The sequence below is a fragment of the Temnothorax longispinosus genome, chromosome 6, assembly GCF_030848805.1.
Source record: "Temnothorax longispinosus isolate EJ_2023e chromosome 6, Tlon_JGU_v1, whole genome shotgun sequence".
In the NCBI taxonomy this organism is placed as follows: domain Eukaryota; kingdom Metazoa; phylum Arthropoda; class Insecta; order Hymenoptera; family Formicidae; genus Temnothorax; species Temnothorax longispinosus.
The window spans coordinates 17,144,667-17,170,389 of NC_092363.1; the positions used below are offsets into that span (position 1 = coordinate 17,144,667).

The following is a 25,723-nucleotide window of genomic DNA, read 5'->3' on the forward strand; positions in this document are numbered from 1 at the left end:
TTCGACACGCGACTTTTTGTCTTTTGGAAGGTTTTTTACCCTCTCTCTCCGTTTATCTTATCGTCGACATATCGAACTGCACCAGCGAACGTGCCCCCCCCGCGAACGAGAACCGAGAGAGACTCAACGGAGAAAAGCAATTAAAAAAACATCTTTATCCTATCGCAATTTTTGCTCATATTTGTAATCGGGGACGAGATGGAGAAGAGAACGAAGGAAGACTGTATGTGCGCTTCTCGAGACTCTATGCACACTTGTTGCGAATTACATATCCAGATATTTTTGATATTCTCGAGGACATTTCTTCGTTTACTTTGTACGTACTTTTTTTTTATCGGATATTAATTGAGTTCTCCAAATTACGAGGAAGCGCAGAAATTATACGTGACAAATATCTACGACTGAGACTTATTTCAGTGAACGAAACTGCCGCTTCGCGACCGAGTCGAAGAAAGGCGCGGAGAACGGGAAGAAAGAAAAGATATGTTTGGCTTCCGTTGCAATATACGACTAACGCTACTGCCAATATAGAGATAGAGACCCTAACGATCGATGTTTTTTTTTCTCGGAAGGTGTGTACATTTCGATGATCGAAGTATATTCGCGCATCATCGAGCGCTGTGTCGAACTTGCTGCCTTCGAAAATGCGAGAGATTCTCGGCCTCCTATTCTCACCGCGCTCGTTTGGCGTCGAAGACGACAATTTGCCGGTATACATTGAAATAATAAATGTTCGCGATTCGGCGAGCTTCGTCAGCCCGATATGAAAATCTGTGGCGAAATTCGATCAATCGTGATAGCGTGGAACACGCGGTGAAGATACGAGGCCCCCGGTCTGTCCTGCAAACACGCGTTGAAGAAGCTTATCGAAAGCTTCCGCTTGGACGGACATTAAATATCCCATTCAGCGTCGTCGCCCATCTTTTTCGCGCGAGAGATATACGCGGCGGGACGCTCCCTCTTATTAATTAGTTTTTCTTTTTTACTTTGATATCGTCTTTACCGAGATCACCTGGCGTTCGCTGAACCTAAAAGTAATCGAGCTACACTGTGTAACAAAGTGCGCGTTGTAAAGTGACTGTATATACAAATATAAATTATGCGATTACCTTCCTCGCGCACATTTTTTCTTCCCTCCTCTAAAATCTGCTCTTATTTAAGACCGAACTCCTCGAAATGAACAGGAAAGTACAGGTGATCCTCGAATAACTCGATTAATTGGTTTCATGTTGCTATAAAAACTGTGCAATTTAAAACTCCAGATTTATATAAAATCGGACATTTAGTTCCAAAAAGTTATTTAAAAAAAATTTTCTAAAAAGTTAAGAGTTATGCTGTTATTCGAGGGCCACCTGTGTGTACCAGAATATACATATAACGTTATTTAAGTATCTTACATTTAGATAAAGATGTACAGGATTATTGCAATATAATGATCGCAAAATACCTTTAAACGGCATAAATTATACGAGATACTAATTATTTATTTACATAGCTGACGGACATTTACATAGCTGACAGCCCCAACGAAATATTCTATAAAAATTATGTTAATTGCCCAAATTATTTTATTGTATCGCATTAACGTATCTCACTCGCGCCACTCGCGAAAATATTTACACCGATCCGCACTCATTCATTCTCAGTGTACAAAACCGTCGAGAGTCGAATACAATAATTATATACTATACTGGTCATTCTCGTATCACTGTGAAATATAAACGAATAAATACAGGCCGAACTGGATTGTGTGGTAACCCCGATTGTGGTAACCGCGAATGTCGTTTGATGATCGATAACATTAATAGAGAGAAACAGTGGTAATTTACATTAACTATCCAGGGCGTTGTTTCGGGTTTCCTCAAGTCGTTGATTATACTCCTTACGGATTTCTTCGATGGGTTTGAGTAAAAATATCGGTACATCATCGTCTCTTCTCTGTGGGAAAAATCAAATTGATGTCACATAACACAGAATAATAACGATATTAAAAGTAAATTTGTTATCAATTTTTGTCAAATTTAATCTCTGCTAAAATCATTTGTAACTAATTAAATAAGAAAAGCATTTAAATATTGAAAATGTTATTCGTCCAATTACCTGGAAAAGACATTCGCCTTCGAATTCTACATATTTCTGCTTTCTCGCTCTCAATAGCAGTCCTACGCATTTGTCGTTGATATTAGTATAAATATTAAAGAGGTCGCCGAACGTGATGGCGATCACGTCAGGTTGATCCCGACAGGGACTGCCTTCTTGAGCAATCATTTCGCAGAGTTGCAGGATCTCCTTCAAGACATGGGCGTTCGCTTTGCGACCGCGTAGATCAGACAAGGAGCCTGCTTCTGGTCTGAAAGAAGCGAATTAATAGTTACCATTGAGTTAATTACTCAATTATATATATTCACATAAAGCAGTTATATCGTTTTAAATTTGTTACAAATGTCGTTAAAGATATAAAACTTACATAGTAGTGTGTAAAACTTACAAACTATTAATTTCACGTACCTGCCATATTCCTCTTTTGAGAATTTCGGCTTTTCGATGTTCAAACCAGAAGTGAACGGGTTCTTGCTCTGCTTATCTTTATGTTTGTTGGCATACTGGTTGAACATGGCAACCTTGGCTCCCAAGGATTCCTTCAAAAGAGAGCAAGCACGTTAATTATTAATTCATTATTCACAGTCGATTAAGACATATTATAGGTCAAGAATTTTATTTCGTAGAATACAATTTGCTTGCAAAAAGGATTCTGTAGAGTTTTATATGCAAGGAACTAATAAAGAGATAAAATACTTTTTTTTTTTGAAAATTTTAGATTCAAGATATTTCGACGGAGATTGCAAGGAGTGAGAGTTGGGAGTTATTCAGTACCTAATAAGACAGGCATTTCTGGGAATCTGCCAAACTGACATAAGCCTAAGGATTGACCCTGACCATAAATGACGTTTCAATGGCACCTTGACAAATTTTCACAGTTATGTATAGTTACATTCATATTCGTGCATTCATATTCGTGCATCCATTCGTTTCAGAAGATAAAAAGTTTTATTTGAAAAAAAAAAACTGTAAATCTCATTTTTTTTAAGAAAAATTTCCAGTTAATAAAAAAACATAAATAAAAATAGATTAACAGATTTATATTTGTTAAAAATATCTACACTCTTGTCAAATGTTAATATTGCAAATACTATATTTTAAATACTAAATACTAAATTACGTGATGTTTTACAATCATACAGAGAGATGGTTTAGTAAAAATGTATTAAAGTATCCATAATAGAAGTATCCTTCTATCATCTTTAACATTATCGATTTAAGTATGTGGATTTAATTTCCAACAAAGAGCTATACTTATTTTAAAAACTGATAAAAAATCGACGCGTAGTTTACTAAGTTTAGAAGAAGTATGAAAAACTCACACATTATTATTAGTCTACCAAGATTCAGTCTGGACCATAAGGTAAATGTACCAATGCCTGGACACGTACGTCTGGACATTTTCATCATTTTAGTCTTTAAATAAGTTATAACGCGAACTAAAATCAAAGAATCAAAGATGAAAATATGTTTCTTGTATTATATTTTTATCTTTGATTTTAAATCGCGTTATACTTATTTAAAAACTAAAGTAATAAAGGTATCCAGTTTATTCCAGACATAGGTTTCAAGTGTCCCAGCATTGGTACATTTACCTTAAATGACATTTTTCTCTCTAGTTGGTTATTTCAAAGTGCCATCGCTAAATCCATTTCCCAATGATGTAATCGAAGAAGATATCTCTCGATACTCACATACATCGCCGAAGACATTATAGTGTCGCGATTATTTCAACAGAGTCGCAAGAGAATAATGCTCGACGTGTAACAAAGGAAGCTGAGCTTTCAAGTAGTAGAAACTATCTTGACTATCGACTCCCACTTCCGGTACTCCGTGTACTACCAAGTTCACTCGACACTGCCGACGCGAATACGACGTCGTCGCGACGCCGCGCGTCTCTTTTTATAAGAAACCGACGCGACGGTGTTCCAAGGGGGCTCCCACCCTGCCGCGGTATTTCGGCGCTGTCCGAAATATTTGCCACGTTTCCGAGCCGATTCCCAGACTTGATTGGTTGCCAGACGGCCTTCAGCCCGTTCCGGAAATGATAATTCATCAATCGCGAGAGCATGGAATCATTCACGTTTCATTCCGCGCCTTCGGGAATCAGTTTCGCAAAACGGAACGGATCTCACCCCGCGTTTGTTTACCGAACGAACGTATCACCGGCGATATTTCGCGGGAAACAGTACACTAACATTTCTAGGAATGTCACTCTGTATTCGCCGCCATAAATTTTCCTTGCTAATCATAACTGGGAATCGTGATATCAAAGTTTAATATTAAGCTGCAAGAAAAATCTATCAAATATATATCTAATTTTTTTTCTTTATAAAATAAATTTTTCTACATAAGATGCATTTTGTTTCTCGTAATATTTCATTTGAATGTTAAAATCTTTTCCGATCAAAATGACATATATACAAAGATAGTTAATAATATAAATCTTTAACATTGAAATATTTATTTCTATAAATTCCCAAAAAAGAGATTCTGAGATTGGCCTAGCCTTTCATAAGCACAAACCTAAAATTACGATCGCGGGTAAATAATTTCACGAAAGCGTCGGCGTCGATGTCGCAAAAGAGGGCCATAAATCGATTGGCGATGCAATTATATCGGATCGCGTGCACGTTCCCCAAAATTACCGGCCCTCACGCATGACGATCGCGTGGCCATTCAGGAAACCTGAGTATACACATGCCTCTAGCAGTAGGCGACCGAGTACAACGCGTACTCAGCAGAGCACGACTCGAATTTAATCTCCCAAATTAATTTTTGACCGACGACAATTTGTCACTGACAAGCGGACGATGTACGAGCTGAATCGCGCGAGCTCGAAAGCTCGTAAATCGCGAAGGCACGAGGGTAGTCCACATTAATAAAACACCTTGTAAATATCCCACGTGCCCTTAATTTATCGCCTAGGAATCGGATAGATTTGTGGATAGATTCTCCGGCGTGCGTGACCGCTTTATCCATCAGTCACAAAGTTACCTCGTTATCGCGGTAAATTGTGTTTCCATTTAGCACTCAGCAATACGCATTGCAATAAAACTTTTCAATTATTTTGTTAATTAATATCAAATAGTAGAGAGAGAAAGACCAGAGTTTTTACCTCGTTATCGTGGTGAATTGTGTTTCCATTTAGCACTCAGCCATACGCATTGCAATAAAACTTTTCATTTATTTTGTTAATTTTAATATCAAATAGTAGAGAGAGAAAGACCAGAGTTTTAAAACTGTAATTGAGTAAAACTATAATTAACAGATTAAAACTATAAATCAAAACTGTAATTAATTTATAGTTTGAAAGATGTAATATAAAAATGAAAATTTATGATAGCGCTATTAATGAAATATTACTTATATTTATTACTTTCGCGAGAATTTAATTTAGAACGCAGATCTATCTTGAATGAATATTCATTTCGCGAGAAATACCACGAAAACATCCGCACTGATGACCATCCGTAAAAGGAGCTTCAAGAAGCTGACGCTTATGACGTCGGATTTTCAACACTCCTGAAATCGCTCCGGAATTAGATCCGTTTCTGCTCTCATAAACAAACGTACGTACGCAAATACGTCACGATACCCTCGTAGTTGCGATACATACAAGCCCAAGAATGCGGATACGTACACGCGTAATTCACAGTTATTTCTTAAGAAACATATTCTGATTTAAAAACCGCTCTCTTGAGAAAAGATTTCGGGAAAGATTTATTTTAAATAAGGATTTTTAATAAGCTTTTTATACGAGTATATTTTGAAGCAATTATTCTAGAATGTCATATATCTTTCCTCATATTTGAAAAAGACATTTGTTTTTAGATTTTTACTTTCCGTTTCGATTTTAATCTTCTTAATATCCAATAATAATATCAAACAATCTTTTTACTCAAACTCCTCGATTCTCGATTGAAACGCTTATAACTCTGTCAATTTTGTAAATATCATTTTAAAAATATTGCAGAAACATATTTTTAATATCCAAAGTTTAAAGGAAAAATTTTTTTTTAATTTTAAAGTTCCTTAAACCTTCTTTTTATTCGTTTACTCGTGAATCGAGGAAAATCTCAATTGGACGGAATCAAGCAGGAATTCAATTTTAGTACGATATCCGTAACTAAAATCTTCGGAACAAATTTAGAGATCCGGAGTTATAAATATATACTATTTAAAATCCAGAAGTCGTATAACGATCGTCGCATATGTGCGTGATGGAGGATTCTATAAATTATCTTTACCGGTGACCCTCCACGTGGCAACGACCCGTCCGCGAATTCTATCGTTCTCCTTGCCACTCGCGATGAAAAAAGCTCGCGTCAGGAATGCAATAAATCACAAGTATAGCCGAAGTACAGCAGAAGTATAGCCTAACCTAGGGCAACACACGAGATCAGAGACCCGCCATATGCGTGCTATAAATAATTCATAAAGAAATGAGGGGTCATTCATCTTCCCAAAAATTGAACCTCATGACGAAATAAAACGGCGAAGCAAATCGTATACTTCACAAACACATGAAAGAAATAAACTTCGAAAGAATTTTCCCCGACGTTAAACTAGGTCTTCCTGTTTGCCGCGAGATTCTAAAAGTTACTTATCTACAATTTATTGCTTCTTCTATATCTATATTAACAGTGCGTTTTACGGAGTTGTTTTCTCTTGGAGATCATGGTGGAGATATCCAAAGTTGGACACGATTTTATGTATAGGACATAATCGATATGCGGAACTTTCGGTATAAAAGCGACATTCCTCCGATTGATGATATACACGTTAGTTTTTGGCACGCTACATCAGATTTCGAAGTAATTAGGCGAATCTGTGTTGACAGACTTATATAACTAAAGCCAAATTAAAGTCGTAAAACCGTTGGAATGACATTCCAAGCTCATTTCCTGCGTTACCTAGCCTAGCTTAGTGCAGAAACGCAGTAATCCGAAATGAATTAATGAAGTCTCTCGCGCAATCGTATCTACGGAATAATATGAGAATAGGCAATTAAAATCTAATAATTAATTTAACAAAATTTATGTTAAAATCAGAACACGCATATGTATATTTAACACCATGAATATCTTAGCACATAAGTATCCAACACATTTATCTATACTTTGAGCAAAATGTGATCTTTAAAAAAAACGCAATAAACTATTATTATAATTCTCAATCTTGATAAATAATTATTATACAGCTTATCGCAATAATGCGAACGAAGCTTAAAGAGATAAAAATAATGGAGAGAAATCGATGATTTAAGTAGGTATTCGTTCATTATTAGATGTTATGTTAAAATCTAAAGTTTTATCTATGTTAATTAATTTATATAACATTGTATAGTTTTTTATTTATTTTTTAATCTCTTGTTTAATCTATCACATCATCGAGAATTTATGTGTCGAATTACAACTCTGAGAACAGTATACGAATGGAATTTAAATACGATAAGTATACGTTTGAAGTTAATTCAATTTTATATGTTAAAGTACTTATGGCATCAAGTATACATCGAGAGATCACGCATAAAACTTGGGCACGTGCGTCAACGTGAATGCACGCGCCACTGACCGATGTCAACGATATGTGGGCGTCAAATAAGACGTTGGTATTCGAATCTTTTCTCCGTCACGCAATCTTCAAGTGTTTGGCACTCGAGTCTGCCTCTTGTATTAGTCACAGCCGGTGTTCACGCGACTAATGATTTGTCTACCGCCTCTATAAATCCACGTCCACTTCTGCTTTCATCCCATTTTTTTTTATTTGACATAATTGATAGAACTCTTCTCCAAAAGAATGTGAAATTTTCAATATATCACAAAGAGAAGTTTTATTATATAATATACAAAAGATAAAAATAAGATAGACCAATGGATAAAACCAATTGTCCATAAAAGTAAAAATATACATTGGTTATTTTGTGTTCTTTCATGCCATCCGTCTTTAAAGAAAAACTGATATTTAAAAAAAAACTTTAATAATGTTATTTTATCGCATTAAAAGTTTTCAAGTTTTTTATATCTATAAAAAACAATGCATAGTATTCTTTATTTATTAATATATAATAAAGAAAACGGATGTATTTTTCTTATACCGTTTATCGATAAAAATACCTATATTTCAAGAATCCATGGGACATTATAACCATCAAATTTGCATCCGTTGTAAAAAAAAAAGATGTAGATCGGGTCATCGGACACAGGAAACGTCATAATTTATTTGTAGCCTTGTCGGACGCCGGGCATGACCTCGTTCGGCACGATGCCTTTCTTTCCTGTTTGACAGTTCGAAGTACGTTTGGCGTTTATCGCGAGAGAAACGCTCTTCGAAATAATTCCAAATAATTTCTCTTCAAATTAATTTAGTCTTACTAATAACTTACAATAAATAAAATCTAACATAAAAGACTGGCCTCCCTCTCGTTGTATCAGGCAAAATAAATCACTTATGAGACGCGGAGAACCTTTTCATTATATACTTAAGAACATGGAAGATATAATCATTTAATAATAAATAAAAATAACTATACATATGTGTAAGACTCGCAAGTCAGTACACAAAGGACTAAGAAAGTGGGTTACCTTAACGATCGATCTGGATAAAATAGAACATGCCATTAACATACACGCTCTCGGAAAACTAAAAGCGGAATACCATCAATAGAACTGGAAATATCCGCGACTTATTAAACCGCGCTAATGGAAATTAAAGTCTGTTTACATTCCTAAGTTGTTGGCAATCCCAACTCCAAATACATATTTCGCCGTATTTACACGTCGACTGTCCCGTTTCGGGATTTCGCCCCGTGATTATCTGTTTTCGATCTCCGCGGCCAACTGAAATATCGGCAATGTATCAAAGTATGTTAGAATAGCGAATGAGTAGCGAGCAAATCATGCCGGGCCATACGCGGAAATCGCGGCGTAAATATCATCTTCTCTCTCTTTCCCAGTTTTTCAGCTATTTTTGGTTGACGATCGTTATTTTCAGCCGCGTTCGTCACGAGTCCGGAACTCTCGGAGCGGAACTGAATCGCCATTTAAATCCATTTCATGGACATTAATCTTTGACGATCGTTCGCAAATTGCCCGCAGTTAAATAGAAGGGAATCAATTAAGCCATACCTTCTCGGAAATGAGCACATGATAAATGAGATGTAAGAAGTAGAAACATTTCATTACTTTAAACCGTTTACCATGAACTTTGTTCTTTTCGTCAATATAAAAATTTTAAGTTAAACAAAAGAAAAAGGAGAAAGAAATTTTACTAGAAGATTCAATAGATAAACGCGACGTATACATTTGCATAAACAAAATAGTGAAAAAGTCATAAAAAAGTGATAAAGGCGAAATATGGTCAGACAGTAGTTATTCCTTCGGTAGCCAGACGATTATTAGTTTAATAAAAAAAATCTTGAACCAGATCTTTATATAAAAAGCACTTGATTAAAATGTATATGTATGTATATATTTTGCATATATTAAATGTTAAGAAAATAAAAAGTCGGGAATGTGTATAGGTATATGTATATAGTTATGTGCATAGTATATCTATGTTAATGGAAACAAATGGAAAAGGGAAAATAAAGGGAGAAATGCTCAAGACGCGATCAGATCAACGAAACAGCTTTATTAATAAGTGTAAGCTTTAGCACAAGCTTTAATTGCATGACGTGACCGGAATATTAAGTAAAACGTTGCAGTAGACGACCTTGTCCACACACTGACCTCCTCTGAATCACTAGAATGCTCCATCTCCGAGATGCAAAGCGACACCGTTAGACACGTCAATATTCATCGAAACTTATGGTTATATAACTCGATTAGAGCTGCACAGGATCTGAAATTACATTACTACGCACGCGAATTTAATTTTCTTCGCGATCTTTGGAGGCAGCACTGACCCTCTCGCACGACGAGATGACTGTTCGGTTCTATTTATGATCGTAGCGAGCACGTGATGCCTAGCCGACATCTTCTTCGAGAATTTGAACTGAAAAATTTCCATTAGAACGACAGTAGTGCATACTCACGATTTTTCCTAAACAAAAAGCAAAATAAAAGTCATGTATATAATTCGGTTATTTATTATGTCCGTTGTGACAATTTATTGTATGTATTTTGTATTTTAATATATCTATAGAATTTTTAAGTGTATTTTTTTACAGATAAAGAATTTTGATAATTGCATGTTTAAAACGGTATACATATACGAGAAAGTCACGGGATTAGTTAAAAGTAAGAAAAATTTAATGCGAAAAAGCTTGACGCGCGCTACTGTGTAACAATTTTTGCGTATTATATTTTAATTAGTAACAACCTTAATTAAAATACCTACTGATACGCTGCCAAATAATAATTTCATTTCATAGTCAAGGTATATTATCTTCTATTGGCATGTACAGACCGACCTGTATAATCTACAATAATTTTCACGCGCAGATCTTAATTGACTTATAAATCAATTTGGTTATTAATTGTAATTGTGGGGACGCGTTCGTCTCCGCGCATTCTCACGTTTAGCTGGATCACTTGGATGTATAGTGACCAGTGACCACGCAATGGCTTTTGTTATTCAATTAAATACGTTACATACATAGAAAGAAAATGATATTGTATCAATCATTAGTCTAATTGGAAATAATCTTGTTAATTCAATACGTCAATGCTTTTGTTCTAATAAAATATTTGTTTCATTAATACTGTTATTTAATACACTATCATTGTTTTTTCTGTGTATAATACAGTTTATACAATATATTATTGCTTTTATTTCTCACACAACATATAAAAAATATCAATTTTTAACATCTCTTCACTTTTATATGACGCTTCCATAGATACTTTTCTGTACAGAACGCGGAAAATACTAAAAAATAAGCTTCTATATTGATTTTATATCCAACAAAAAAAAAGAAAATAAAAAATCATAGAAGAAAACGTGCAGATTTCTCAAAAACACGCGCGCGAATTACTCTTGAATTATCCCACCATCTCGCTTTTCTTCCCGCTGCATAGTCAAGCGCGCGCGGCAGAAAAACAGCGCGAGCGGAAGATCAATAAAACCGGCGGTAACGCGCAAGATATACGTCGCCGATGGCCCTTATCAGTATCCAATTCGCCCGATTATGCTAGGACAACGAGCTTTCTTCGCGGGATAGTCGCGCGCTAGGAAAAAAAGCACATCTTCGGACAAGCAAGAACGGCGCGCGCCGACTGCGGCGCGGGCGCAGGCGTATCGGAGCGGAATGCAGCCGCGGAGCCGGCGGAGCGAGCGAGCGGCCGGCGCGGCGACGATGATGTCGTTCTTTTGTCCTCGTCGAGGAGGAAAATAGACGCTCGCCGGCCGGTCGGGAGCCAATCGAGCAGGGTCGCGGTCGCGCAGACCCGTGCAAGCGCAAGCGCCGCGGGACGTTTCAGATGGCATCGCGATCGTTTGTTCACGACCCCCTCTGACCCCCCTCAACCCCCTTTTTCCACCCGCCGCCGCCGCCGGAGGCCGGAGTGCCGGAGTAGAGCTTTCCGTCTCGTCCTCCCTCGCCCTACGTTCCACCACCCTCTTCCTCGCTCCACGAGCTTGCGTGCGCGCGGCAAGACGGGAGGCAGGGTCCCGGCGGTGATTTTTCGGAGCGGAGTATCCGTCGACGTCGAATCCTCGGGTAAGTAAATCGTTCCGCGTCGCAAGAACGACCGATCGTCGCCTGGAACCTCGAAGAAACGTGCCGAGTGCCGAGCTTGCGGCGGACAGAGCTTCGATCGGTCCTCGCTGCCTGCAAGCTCGGAGCCGGCTTCGTTCGCCAGCCAGTCAGCCAGCCAGCGAGAGTATCGATTCGAGCCGGCGCGCCGCTTCTCTCTCTTTCTCTCTCTCTCTCTCTTTTTCTCTCTCTCTCTCTCTCTCTTTCTCTGTCGGGCGAATCCGCCCTCGACTCGTCCGCGAGCCGCCGTTCTCCGAGTCGGGGGTGCCTGGTCGCGAGGTAAAAGGGTTTCTCCGCGCGAGCCGCAAGCTCCGGCAGTGAACTTCCGACGACGAGAGAGCCAGCCATTAACATTGGCGACCGGTCGCTTTGCATTTTCGACTGAGCGTGCCGTGAGCTTCCTGGGTGCCGTGAAACAATCCCCCCGCAGCTTGAAGCTTTTTGCTGCAAGTCGGGGTACGTCGTTGCGATCGATTGACCGGCAACAGTCGATCGGTAAGTGGTACCAATTTCGAGGAGGTAACCTCGTTGCGCGATATGTCGTAATCGCGTCGTTCGTTTTAATATCTCATTGGATCAGCGTTGTGTCTTTTTTACCCCTGCCTCCCAAAATGTGTCCCCCCCTCCCAGTGAAAAATCGCGCGATCCTCTTACGCGATCGTTCGTACGAGCGAAGGATATGGGTGGCGAAAGGGCAGTTCGCAGGAATTGGTAATTTCGCGGATATGGAATGATGGAAAATCTCTGATAGTGACATCGCGAGGACACGACGTTTCGAAGCGAATAGTCGCCGCTGAGAAATGGCCGCCTTCGTGGGGCTGTGACTATTATTAGAAAAGTCAGGCCGGTACGCGTTACGTTAAGACGCGAGCCGCAAGCGAGCGAAGTGAGAATCGGTGCAACCAATTGCACCGATACTGAATTTCTGTGAAGACCTTTTCGGCCGGCACCGATTAATTCGGCTGGTCAATCTGGCTCTCTCTTCAATTATATGCTGTGCATTTCCATGGATAAACAATGATCTATCTAACACGGATTTCAGATATATAATCTTTAATAAGTGTAGCTGCTTCCTATTTTTCTAAATTATAATCTTTGTTCCTTTTGGGTGAGAAAAGAAAATTTAATTATGTGATCAACGTTATTAACATACATTTCGGTTTAATTGATAACTTGCGACGTAATTTAATTCAGTTAAATCCTGAACTCTATAATGAATCATATGATGATAAATAGAAATTAAATCCCTCTTGAAAAAATCCCTGCTACATCGATTTCTAAAATGTATATATTTTTTTTATTAAAATTGAAAATTCTCCGAGATTTTAATTACAAATTATTTTCGAGAAACTGTCAAATAACTATGTCTAATTAATTTCAGAATTCTGAGAAGTAACCAATCCGAGAAATAATCATTTTCAACGATTTAAATAATTTTCTGAGAAATAATCATCCTCAAATACTTGTCACGGAAATTAAGCGGAAATTTCTTCCATCAGGCACACTAATCTGATATTCATCTGCTTAATTCGGTCTTTAATGTCTGTCATTCACTTCAGGCAAAGAAAACACGCAACTTTTAATACATATCCTGCCCACCGCACCCCACACGTAGATCGAGATTGCTAGGACAGCGTACACCCTTTATTGATCTAAAAGACAGACTCGCGGAACGGGAATTACCTGAGCCCCCGCGCCATATCGCGATCCGATTCGAGTCCGTCGGAATGCGGTCGGCCCTAATCCTAATTAGGTCCCCCCCCTCAGATTGGTGTAATCGAGCCGAAATTGTTTTTCCGCGGCACGGATTACGATCGCCTCGGCGGAGATCCTCGGGGAATAACCGCGCATGCTCGATTCGATACCACTCATATTTATACACGTACGTCAAGAGAGAAAGAGAGAGAGAGAGAGGCGAGGGGGAGAGGGAGAGAAAGAGTGAGTTCACGAGCCCTGCGTAGGTCTCTCCTTGAAACGAATCAATACCCTTTGTAGCTTGTGAGAGGTCCTCCGTCCTCGCGCCGTCAATATTTATCGTCTCTTTAATGTCCGATCAACGCACCGCGCGTGAAACCGCTCCGATGCCTTATTAAAAGCGAGGATAAAAATTATCTGTTACAATTATAATCTTTATTGACAGTGCTTTACGTTAGGTATCGATCTAGAAAATCGCGGAGGAAATTGTATATTTAGAAATTAAAGGAAGAGATATGTTTGACACATTATATCTAAATAATAGGTCGTTTGACAAAGTCGCATTTTTTAAAAGACTTTGAAGAACGAAATTTACATTTTATTAATTTAATATAATGCAAATTGTAATCGCCACTTTGTTTCCACTACCTGTCTACTACCGTGAAATCAATTATTCAATTCCATTTCGACAAACATGTCAGAACATGGAAAAAAAGAAGTGTCAAATCAAAACTTATATACTCGTATATACTTAAAACAATCTATAATCTTCTTATAAAAATTTAAACTTTTTTTTCTTGGTTGAAGTATATAAAACGACTTTATTCCAGCAAGTTTTCTTCCTATGCAATATAATCTCTTTTCAAGATTTCCACGTTAAAGCTAAAGATATTTTTAAATCAAGAATATTCTTTTTTTCCATGTAATATAAACAAAATAAATACGACATCACTTATTGAACAATCTAATAATAATATATACAGATATAAATTACGAATATCGTATGATAGATTAGAATTTATCCCTCTAATTATTTATGAAGCTATTAATTGTTGTGTGTAATATATGTTACACGTTGTTGTCGTTTGCCTAAAATTAATGCTTAAATTATTACTTCCTACACGCTAAACTCAAACGGATAGATAAAAGTTCCCGCTTAGTGTCTATTTACATATGTGGATTACTCACATAAGAAAAGACTCACCCGACAGCTTTAGAGCATTCTATAGCTGAATTGTGCGTGGAGGTTCAACACTGGCTTAAAAAGCTTCCCCTTGAGTCTACAATGTACGACCGATCAGTCTATAGACAGATATTGCACCACAGTCTATTCTACAGCGAGCAACATATGTTTCATATTAGAGAACACAATCATTAAAGCAAACGAAAGTCGGCACGTTATTCAGCCGTCTACCGTTCGATCGACAGCTCACTTGTGAATTCTCGAAACAACTTGTGTCGGCAGGTAGCTAGAGCCTCGACATCATGGGTAAGGAGAAGATCCACATAAACATCGTCGTGATCGGCCACGTCGATTCGGGCAAGTCCACGACGACCGGCCACCTGATCTACAAATGCGGCGGTATCGACAAGCGGACGATCGAGAAGTTCGAGAAGGAGGCGCAGGAGATGGGCAAGGGCTCGTTCAAGTACGCCTGGGTGTTGGACAAGCTCAAGGCGGAGCGCGAGCGCGGCATCACCATCGACATCGCCCTGTGGAAATTCGAGACGGCCAAGTACTACGTCACCATCATCGACGCGCCCGGTCACCGTGACTTTATCAAGAACATGATCACCGGCACCAGCCAGGCCGACTGCGCGGTGCTGATCGTCGCGGCCGGTATCGGCGAGTTCGAGGCCGGTATCTCGAAAAACGGACAGACCCGCGAGCACGCCCTGCTCGCCTTCACCCTGGGCGTGAAGCAGCTGATAGTCGGCGTCAACAAGATGGACATGACCGATCCGCCGTACTCGGAAACGCGCTTCGAGGAGATTAAGAAGGAGGTGTCCTCTTATATCAAGAAGATCGGCTACAACACCGCCTCGGTCGCCTTCGTGCCGATCTCCGGCTGGCACGGCGACAACATGCTCGAGCCGTCCCCGAAGACACCCTGGTACAAGGGCTGGAAGGTGGAGCGCAAGGACGGCAATGCCGACGGCAAGACGCTCATCGAGGCGCTCGACGCCATCCTGCCGCCATCCAGGCCCACCGACAAGGCCCTGCGGCTGCCGCTTCAGGATGTCTACAAGATTGGCGGGATTGGAACGGTGCCTGTCGGCCGCGTGGAGACTGGTATCTTAAAGCCAGGTGACTGCAATATGAATTCTGGAAAAGTAATTAGAGTTCCTTCGGTCGCGAGAATCAGATTCGGAAAATAGTTGAAATATGGGTTCCCAAATTATTTATTTTTACTCATAAATCGCCTCTTATAAAATCAGATATAAAAAGATTTATACATGGTCGAGATTTATTGATTATAAGTCAATCGCTCTGACAAAGCCATGCATTATCCCAACAAATCGCTTCTACTTATTTTAAACACAACAATTATTATCCATTTAATTATCTTTACCGTGACACTTTAGACGAATTAATGTAGATTCTTATAAATCTATAAATTTACAATTTTAAGGTATGTTGGTGACTTTCGCGCCGGCGGCTCTCACCACCGAGGTGAAATCCGTCGAGATGCATCACGAGGCACTGACGGAAGCCCTGCCCGGCGACAACGTTGGCTTCAACGTGAAAAACATCTCGGTGAAGGAGCTGAGGCGCGGTTACGTCGCCGGCGACTCCAAGAATCAGCCGCCGCGCGGCGCCGCCGACTTCACCGCCCAGGTCATCGTTCTGAATCACCCGGGACAGATCAGCAACGGCTACACGCCGGTGCTCGACTGCCACACCGCTCACATCGCCTGCAAGTTCGCTGAGATCAAGGAGAAATGCGACCGCCGTACCGGCAAGACCACCGAGGAGAACCCGAAGAGCATAAAGAGCGGCGACGCCGCCATCGTGATGCTGCAGCCGACCAAGCCGATGTGCGTCGAGGCCTTCCAGGAGTTCCCGCCCCTGGGCCGCTTCGCCGTCCGCGACATGCGTCAAACCGTCGCCGTGGGTGTTATCAAGGTACGAGAAATTATCTCGAAAGATTCAGGATAAAAGCAGGCTGAGAGCGAGCTTCAAACATAAGATCGCATGAAGTATCTTCTTATTATTACCATTTGGATTTCCGTTCTCCAAAAGATGCAGAATTGTAATTTATTATTTGGTTATTTTTGAAATTTATTTTTGTTTTTGACTCTTGTTTTTGTCATAATGGAATATTTTTCCACTCCTACGCGAGATCAGAGAACCAACAGTCGATCTTGGTTCTTTCACTTGACAAACAACTGCTTATAAAATATTTTAAAAAAAGCTAACAAGATATTTTAGAATCTATTAATCAGTTATGCTCCTTGATATTTCATGATGAATTATTTCCTTGTGGCAGAGCAATAAAAAATTTTTGATAAATGTTTAGTTCAAGTGCAGGCAAGCTTTATCCATTTTTTTGGAACTTACGTATTTAGACATTAAGAATTATTATATAAGTGCTAAAATAATAATAATCTGCATATCCTTCGAAAATAAAGCGAAGAGTTTGTTTACCGAATACTATTATAGTATAATCATTGCTACTAAATATTATTATATAAAAAACGGAAAGAGAACAACAATTTTTTGCGAGCTGACTCAGTTTTCTACGTCAAAATATGTATATAAAATGTGTGAGTTCCAAAAAATCATTGAGACAGCACCCATACTGAATATTTATCAAATTCTCTCAACGTCTATATCTACATTTTAAATATTTTTTTCCCATAACTTTAATATTTGTATTTTTCTTCGTCAAATAAAAAACACCTATGCTTTTTTTATGTCTGTATTCTGTATACTTCGAAATAATTTAAATACTCTAAAAATATAATATTATTTTAACAATGTGTCATTTGTAAAGATAAAATATTCTTATTCTCGAATTTTATCTTTGGCCTACTATACTGATTGGTCCAAAATAAATCATTAATATGTATTATAAATCTCACTTATAACAATTCGTAACGCTTCCGCAGAGTGTCACCTTCAAAGACACCCAGGGCAAGGTAACAAAGGCCGCGGAGAAAGCCCAGAAGAAAAAGTAACCATCAAGCTTCCTCGGAAGCTCGCAGTCCGCCGGCAGGTGCCATGTGGAAGCAGGCGTCCCCGTGCAGCAGCCGCAGCAGCAGCAGCAGCAGCAGGGACCCACCGTCAGGATGCAGCATGCCACCGCGGTGGCTGCCCCGCTCGACTCGTACTCGTCGACTAATACCAAAAGTCATAAGATGTTGTGCTTACCCCCGTTACATTATCCGGTAGTGTTGAACCCGCGCATCTATCCGAACCTGCACATTCAGTTCACCCATGCCCCGCGCACGCCTCACATATGCTAGGGGGAGCGTTGCCCCGCGTCTTACCGCGTTTATCATTAATTAACTCGATATTGACGATATGTGTACGGTATTTTACCAGGTACTCAGTTCCCTTGGACTCTGTGTAGTTAGGTTTTTCAATTGAATACAACACCGAGCATCAGCAAACAACCAAATCGGGGGGGTGTCGCGGAGACAGCCGCGCTCGGGATCCTCCCCCCGCTCTCGCGAGAGGAGCTGAGCGAGACAGCGGGTGCATTGCCTTTTCCCCCCGTCGGAGCAGCGACGGGGGGAGTGCTTTAAGCCGCGTCGTCGTGATCGGCGACGTCGAGGCGAGCGCGCCGCTGGCTCGCATACCCAGCAAGACGTCTCTCGATTCTTTTCGAAGGGTTCATTAAGGCTGATTTGTTCCGAGACTTGGTTGCCTCGCTCTCTGTGCTATTAGTTTTTATTATACTTATAAGATATTTATCTACCTAGTTATATAGGGATCATTAGACTATGCTCCCTCTCTCTCTTGTCGTCGGCAAGTCGCCGGCTGCCTCTCCCCTCTCGAGGAGGGAGAACGAAATCGTCTCCTTAAAGAGGATGAGACATCCGTCGCGAGTCGCTCATGTTGATCTCGGCGCTGTCCCTCCCGCTGACCATAGACGCGTTCTATGACATTGTTTTGACCCTTAGCCAGTATTACGTTGATGTAATAAAAAAAAATCTTTAATTGCACCTCCGGGTCTCTTTACTTTCTCCCTGTATCCTCTCTCATAATTCCGCGCGGCAAATGAAGAATACATTGACTGCCCGCAATTGTGCAGTTAAAATTAGACTATATTTTCTTTCCCACATCTCCGACCGATGCAAATGTTGAATGCAGGCGAAGAGATCGCGTAGGTAGACGTGTGACGTAGGACGGATGGTTGACACAGAAGAAGAGAGGCCGGGTTTCTAAGGTAAATATAATTTATTCCGCATAAATTCTTCTCCTCTCTTTGTTAAAGTTACAGCTAAACGTGGTATGTACAAATATATTTAATGCAGTGATCTTACAAGAGTTTTTTTTTTAGTGTAATGCAGGTCTTGGTCAGTCTTTAATTGCTGAGGCCCGTTTTTGGCGGGGCGTCGAGCAGACTCAATCCTCTCGTGATCGAACGTGACATAGAATTATATTCGCAAAAAAAAAAAAACGAAACACTTTCTTCACACATAATCGGGAAATCACATAAGTGGAATTCATGAATCGATATATACGTACACACACACGCGCACATACATATGTGTGTATATATATATATATATATATATATATAATTTATTTTTTATATATATATATATATTTTATATTATATATATATATATTTATATATATATATGTATAATTTATCTTATAATATATATTTATATAATATAATTTTATTATTATACATACATATGTATAGTTTTACATATACGTGTGTGAGTGTGTGTATGTATACGTAGGCACTTTTATTCTAACTTACATCGCAAATACGGAAAATCATCGGCTTATACGGATCAATCCGTTAGGATCTCGAAGCAAGATCATCGCTCCTGCGTGAATAAATTCTGTTAGGTTGATAATGTTTGTCTATTGTCATGCGTTTGCTGTGTTATACTAACAGAAATAAATCTTTTTCTAGACACAGTGTGGTATTCATCGTCAGATGAATTTATATTTATATTTAAGATCGTCTCAAGTTTATTTTGAGAAGCTGTACGACTCGTTTTATTGGCTACGGAATATCTGAAGACGATCTTATATATGAGATCTGACTATGAATACCGACCATAGTCAATGAAATAAATCTTATTTCCATAGACATATGGAAATACGACCTTTTATTCTTTTCATATTATGTCAATGATCTTACCACATGACACATAAGAAATGAGGTTGTTTCCAGATCCCTGATTTGTATTGAGACGCAACCTGCTCCTCCGCTGAATACTCAATGTTATTCAACATATAATTGATATCCGATATCCGCGGACTCATCGATATTCATATTGATTTTTTTTACCAAGGAAACATAGTGACGCGAAAAGTTCGTCGAGCAGATGGAAAATAAGTGTCGAGGAAGGAGAACAGACGGAGTGAAAACGGGAACGAGAGATGAAGTATCCGGGGAAAAGGAAGAAGGAGCAAAACGGGTGTCCGAATTTATATAGATTAACGACGAGGAAAGACACACCGAAGCCAGAACGACTTGGAGCTTCCTATCCTTAATACTCTACCTATGTACAACCCTTAACACACATTCTCTCAAACCTCGTAAATGCTAAAGCGACCCACAGCCTCAGTAAATGTACAAATATCCTCGACTTCGGCGTCTCCTATACGCAATATACACCCGAAAAGCGGCCCATACACGACGCAATTAATTATCGTCCCAAATATATTTTAGGACATGAATAATAATGAATAATGAGTGAGTTTTATAACATGATTAGAATTTATATTATGAGATTAACGATGATATTAATTATGCCAATGAATTGTATCGTATATAGGCCACTTTAGTCCGTCCACCGCGTATTGCGGTTAATAAAATAGAAGAACTACAAGCTGTTCTTGATTCTCGAGCGTCATGTGGACGGCCTCATCACTCCCGATTCCATCGAAATGACTGACAGATTATTCAAGAATGCGCAGATTTCTTACAATCATATATTAGGGCGTTGATCCAAAGATCCAGTCTACCGATGACAATCGGAACATTGATGGATCAGAGTACATCCTCCCTCGTTCGCACAAGCGAGCGGATGACAGACCTTTCCTCTTAACATGTCTAATGCTGGTGCGTGGGACTATGGTGTTGCGACCACGCTGGCGGCGACGAGTGATTGAAGTTAACAGATATCGTGACCGGATGTAAAACGGTGTCGGGTCCGGTATCCGGAATGAAGCTCAGATGCGGTCTGATCAGGGACGCCTCGACCGTCAGCGGCACGTAGAAGGATCCGACATCGTGCAGGGCGAAGATTGGCACCCCGTGGGACGACGAGGACGGTGGCTTGTCCAGCCCGGCGCCGTTCGACACTGGCGGCGAACACGATTTCACCCTCTCCGCCGAGAACCTCTGCTTGATCGAGCTCTTGAACTTGTAGTTGGTCGGCCGGTCCCGACAGGAGACGGTCCCGGTTCCGGGCGGTGTGCTGTGCGAGTGGGTGCTGTGATTGCTGTCGTCACTCACGATCATCGGCGGCGGCACGATCGCCGGTCGCAGCAGCGGACGTTCCGGGTCGCCGAACGAGCTCACGCCCGAGCTCGAGCCGTGGTCCGAGTGGCCGCCGTTGGGCTGACATATCGTCGGAATACTTGTGTGCGAGTAGCCGGCGCCGTTCATCGTACCGTTCATCACTGGCAGCTCGGTGTGCGGGAAGCCTAATCGGTCACCTGCAGCAAAATTCGAGCGATTAATTACCGAAACTCCTCTCGAAGCATATCTCGATCTCTTTGGGGAATAACCCGGACTTTATCAAATTGTATCGAAATTCTAAAACTTGACCGAATACCGAATGTAAGAATAAATCCATAATCTTCGTGATAACATAGAACTAACATTAACTAGCCAAAAGAGAACAGAAAGTCAAAATATCAATTTAACGTCATATTGATCAAATTTACGTCATTTTTTCGTCAATATAACATTACTTTAACTTTTCTGTTTTCTTGGGAAGTTGTACTATATGAAAGTTAAATATTACTTCCTCTTTTCAAGACATTACAGTGAACTGATATCTATCGTCGTTTATCGTTATGAACAGATCGAGATGATTAAACTGTTATCGAAACAAAAGAGCTTTAAGCTGCTTATCTCTTTCGAAAGTTGAACAATACGTACTGGTGGCTACGATTTTGTCGCAGTGCTGCTGCAAATGATTGATGAGCTGTACGCAGAGGGCATCCCTCGCGAAAAAGCCCTCGACCTCGATGAGGAAGTGTATGGTCTCGCTCAGACACTCCTGAAATCCCAGCTTGTAATGCTCCGCCGCGGTGGAGGCCGCAGTCGAATGTGACACGCTGTCCACGCTGTCCTCGGGATGCGTGTGCACCGGCGTCACAGGCGAGTGCTTGGTATCTAAGTAAAAAACATCGCCAATTCTGATAATCGATGCCGCGAGTATAACTTGTGTTTGTCATTTTCAGGGAGCATCGCCGCGAGAGAACGCGTCTCTCTCTCTTATTCGCGGCCAGCAAACGAAGCGCAAAACTGCTGCATGTTATTGCCAACTCGCGGAAATACAATGCGCGATGTTGCATAAAATATATTCCCGAAATAATTCTGTTTGGGAGAATCGCGAGAAAGGATCGATTAAACGCTCGAGCTCTCACCTTGCCGGAGGCCTTGAAGATGCTTCATGTGGCGGATCGCCATCTCGATGATCTCCGTCTTTTCGACTCTGCCTCGACCCTTCTTCAAGTATTCCGCCGGTATGAGCCTGCTGAGGTCGGCCAGGCAATTGTTCATACGATCTCTTCTCCGCTTCTCGATGATCCTGTGTGACATCGGATCTTGCTGCAACAGAAACGAATACGATCCAATTACCTACCGAACCTTAATAATAACACCTTAGAGCTTTAAAATATTTAGCTTTGTCATGTACAATTATATAATATATAATCTGTCATTATTATTGTAAGGAAGGATCTTATTAATATGTAAACGAAGGAATATTATGCCGATATTTTTTTGTAATTTAAATATGTTTAAAACCATATAAATACTCCACGAAGTTTTGAAAAAAAAAATGGTAATATATATGCCAAGGACTTTCTTTAAAAAAAAAAACTCACGCAAGTCGATATATTTGATTTTTTGCTTATCTCGCAGTAGTAATGGTCAAGATATGGTCAGACATCGGTATGCGCTTTATTCCCAATTACTTAATCTCTCATTAATTAAAATGAGACATTTAAAATATCAACCTTCAACTTTTGCGAAGGTTTTTTATCCCATTAGAGTTACAACACGAAAATAAAATGTGATCTGACGTTGAGCAATCTTTTACCGGGTCCACCCACGGGTATCTTGAAACAACGGAAAGAGAGAGAAATCGTAATTACGCTATCGCTCGCGAATTAAAACGCGTTATCGTCTTTAAAGGTCACGTCGCAATCCGCCGCTGGAGCTGATTATCTGTACGTGCCGCGTGTCACGATCTCGAGGCACGTATCGCGGTTAGTTAGGTAACCGCTTAATTCGCCGAAATGTTCATCTCTCACCGCGCGAATATGCGGAAAGATAACGTCGGACGGGGCAGTCACGAAGCAAACGTGATGTAATGGAAAAATCTCGCGCGTTCGACGACAAAATTGCGCGCGACACGCGTGAGAACGCGTTCCCTAATCTTAATTTTCAAGACCGAGCTCTCTAATTGAATCAAATGAATTAAAACGCGCGTATACAACTGAATGCTACGAGTGAATGAACAGCGGCCATCAACAAAACCGGATCTTTCAAGAGCGATCGAAAATATTAAGTAATTTGCAATTCATTTTGTCTTACGACGTTTCAACCAAATCTCCATATTTGCGCTATTTATTTCGAAAATAGTATATTTTAAAATTTCGAAAGTTTTTATTTTTAAATTATTATCTAAAGTGCCATGTCACAGACGGATCTTATATAACTAAAATCTCGCTACAAAAGCTCGAACCTCCACTTGAAAAATAAACAACATGTTTTACTCTTTCAGATAATCACAATTTTGCTCTCTTAAAGATAATCGACGCAAACCACACTTCGAATGCTTTTATCTGTACAAAACGCCCGTTGGATTCGCTTCAAAACAAATTTTTACAAAAGAATGGAACGAGCGGTCTGTCCCGTATCTAATTATGCGTTTAAAATAGCGAACGGACAAAAGGCGACGTCACAATGACGCCCCGAGATTTGCGCTCATTTACGAGCGCGTATAGCATTCCAATCACGGTAATGTATAACGCTCGTTCCTGGCACGCGCCCAACACGGCGTTTTCCATGAAACTCATTCATGCGAAATTACGCAAGCGATCGGCGGCAATAAATCGGCGCATCCCGTCGTCGGCAACGGGAGCGGAATAGCAGAGGAAGAGCAGAACGACCTGAAAGGCCGTAAATCAAGATGAAAGGATGAAATAGCGGCTTCTCCGAGGATCGCATGTGGGGTAACCTTGGCCAACCTAGATCAAGCTTCTAAGGAAGAATTAGAAGTTTTTGGTCAAAACTGGAGCAACCCTAGAAAAAACGGCGATAGGACCAACCCTGTCACAAGCTCTTAAAAAAAACAAAGCAAACTTTCTTTGGAACGAAATGTAACCAGACACTATCCTTCTCAAACTCGCACAGTTAATTAAATGTTACTGATAAAAGAGTCGGATCTAAATTAAATGGAAGAATGCATTCCGATAGCGTTCTAATTCTTCATCCCGCTGCGTATTCCTCTTTCTCGAGAGAGGGAAGGAACGGGATATATCGATTTCGCTCGGTCAGATTGGCGGAAGCGTATTCACCTCTTTATTCAAGCAACGTCTCTTCCTCGGCGGCGGCGAATGCACCGACGCATCGACGTGGCTGTTCGTCGGGTAGTATTGCATGTTCAGGATGTTATCCATACTATGCGTGACCATCCTGCCTCGAGTGGTAAAACACAGGAGAGAAGGGATACCTTCTTATTAAATCTTCTTCCACGAAATTTTCGGAACCGACAATATCGATCCGCTTAAAGGTCTATATTGCCCTTGCCCTTTAAATATCTGCGATGGGCGCGATGCACGTGTGTACCATTCGAAAGTGAACTTCTATATCGGTGAATGTCGAAATCTATCACGCTGGCTACGATTCACTTTCAAAAAACCGCGAGGAAAACTCGACTCCGGAATTATCTCTTTACGGTCAACAGTTCCCACAAATGATTTGCACTGTATCAGGCAATTGCGCCGGAACACTTTTACAGCTTGTAGCAACAGCTGTTCCACATACAAGATAAATTTCACCACGAAAAATGTTCGATTTTATAGTTTGTATCTTATAACTTGTATCGTTCGACACAATCATGTATATTGACAGCGTGTTTATTTGAGAGTATTACTACTCAAATTATTAAATGTTATATTAAAGTATAGTTCGACACGTTCGACAATATGGCAATTTATTGTCTTTTTTATTTAAAGATATATGTAGTTTACATATAATTATACTTTGCATATAATTATATTTTTGAGAATTAAAAGCGCTGCGCGATTATTAAAACTCATTGAGGACGAGAGATTAGCCGGCCACTTAACACACTCGGGACGGGCGATGGCACTCGCTCTCGTTATCGAACAACAATATGCTGTGCGTGCTCGCGAATCGAAGGCGCGCCGACGACTACAAGCCGCGAGCGACGACACTCGCGTTTCTTCAGCCATGCCATCGGGAGGGAGACGTCACGTCGCATCGCATCGCGCCGCGCCGTGCCGCGCCGCGTCGACAACGGCGATGAGGAAGCATCACGTGTCGGAAACGCGATGCATTACGCCCAACACGTGAGGCAACACGCGTCTCTGCCGCGTCACGCCGCGCCGTGCGTCGGATCGAGCCGGGGGTCTTGCTGTTTCTGGCTTTGACACTACTGGGAGTCCCCCCCCCGCGGAACCCCCTCCCACCCCCGTATCGGGATGGTGCCGTTTGACCACCCCGAATTTTCCTCCTGATGCCGCGCGGACTTTCATGTAAAACCTTATCTTTCTCTGTCACAAGCTGACGCTTACGAATAATTTACGAATGTTTACAAACGACA

General features: G+C 40.6%; 3 protein-coding genes across 8 annotated transcripts in view; 1 reads left to right on the forward strand and 2 right to left on the reverse strand.

The window, feature by feature from the left end:
• Positions 1-1,463: 1,463 nt before the first annotated feature.
• On the reverse strand, positions 1,464-9,997 carry LOC139814198 (actin-binding Rho-activating protein). Of its 3 annotated transcripts, none has more exons than XM_071780290.1 (4): positions 9,834-9,997; positions 2,509-2,639; positions 2,101-2,350; positions 1,464-1,938 (listed from the first exon to the last, which is right to left on the reverse strand). In XM_071780290.1, the coding sequence occupies exons 1-4, from the start codon at positions 9,858-9,860 to the stop codon at positions 1,831-1,833; spliced, it is 516 nt and encodes a 171-aa protein (XP_071636391.1). In that variant the 5' UTR covers positions 9,861-9,997; the 3' UTR covers positions 1,464-1,830. The 3 variants fall into 3 exon arrangements, with proteins under 3 accessions (XP_071636391.1, XP_071636392.1, XP_071636393.1); XM_071780291.1 differs by lacking the exon at positions 9,834-9,997 and adding an exon at positions 3,795-3,983; XM_071780292.1 differs by lacking the exon at positions 9,834-9,997 and adding an exon at positions 2,875-3,087.
• Positions 9,998-11,580: 1,583 nt separating this feature from the next.
• On the forward strand, positions 11,581-18,667 carry Ef-1a-f1 (translation elongation factor eEF-1 alpha chain). Of its 2 annotated transcripts, none has more exons than XM_071780186.1 (4): positions 11,581-11,764; positions 14,961-15,803; positions 16,129-16,622; positions 17,609-18,667. In XM_071780186.1, the coding sequence occupies exons 2-4, from the start codon at positions 14,981-14,983 to the stop codon at positions 17,675-17,677; spliced, it is 1,386 nt and encodes a 461-aa protein (XP_071636287.1). In that variant the 5' UTR covers positions 11,581-11,764; positions 14,961-14,980; the 3' UTR covers positions 17,678-18,667. The 2 variants fall into 2 exon arrangements, with proteins under 2 accessions (XP_071636287.1, XP_071636286.1); XM_071780185.1 differs by lacking the exon at positions 11,581-11,764 and adding an exon at positions 11,831-12,295.
• Positions 18,668-18,883: 216 nt separating this feature from the next.
• Cwo (hairy/enhancer-of-split related with YRPW motif protein 2) overlaps positions 18,884-25,723 on the reverse strand; it is a 45,767-nt gene continuing 38,927 nt past the window's right edge. For 2 of the 3 annotated variants that reach the window (XM_071780190.1, XM_071780188.1), the window contains exons 3-5: positions 22,293-22,476; positions 21,802-22,038; positions 18,884-21,353 (exon numbers count right to left, since the gene is read on the reverse strand). In XM_071780190.1, the coding sequence (XP_071636291.1) occupies positions 20,746-21,353; positions 21,802-22,038; positions 22,293-22,476 (1,029 nt within the window). In that variant the 3' untranslated portion in view covers positions 18,884-20,745. Of the gene's footprint in view, positions 21,354-21,801; positions 22,039-22,292; positions 22,477-24,452; positions 25,371-25,723 lie in introns of those variants that run through there. The other variant, XM_071780189.1, reaches the window with a different exon arrangement.

Coding starts and splice junctions, on each gene's coding strand:
- LOC139814198 (XM_071780290.1), bottom strand. CDS start 9,860: ATGGAGCATTCTAGTGATTCAGAGGAG. Junction 2,351..2,508: donor TCAAAAGAGGAATATGGCAG/GTACGTGAAATT, acceptor CGCTTCTTTCAG/ACCAGAAGCAGGCTCCTTGT. Junction 1,939..2,100: donor AAGGCGAATGTCTTTTCCAG/GTAATTGGACGA, acceptor TTTTTCCCACAG/AGAAGAGACGATGATGTACC.
- Ef-1a-f1 (XM_071780186.1), top strand. CDS start 14,981: ATGGGTAAGGAGAAGATCCACATAAACATCGTCGTGATCGGCCACGTC. Junction 15,804..16,128: donor GACTGGTATCTTAAAGCCAG/GTGACTGCAATA, acceptor TACAATTTTAAG/GTATGTTGGTGACTTTCGCG. Junction 16,623..17,608: donor TCGCCGTGGGTGTTATCAAG/GTACGAGAAATT, acceptor ACGCTTCCGCAG/AGTGTCACCTTCAAAGACAC.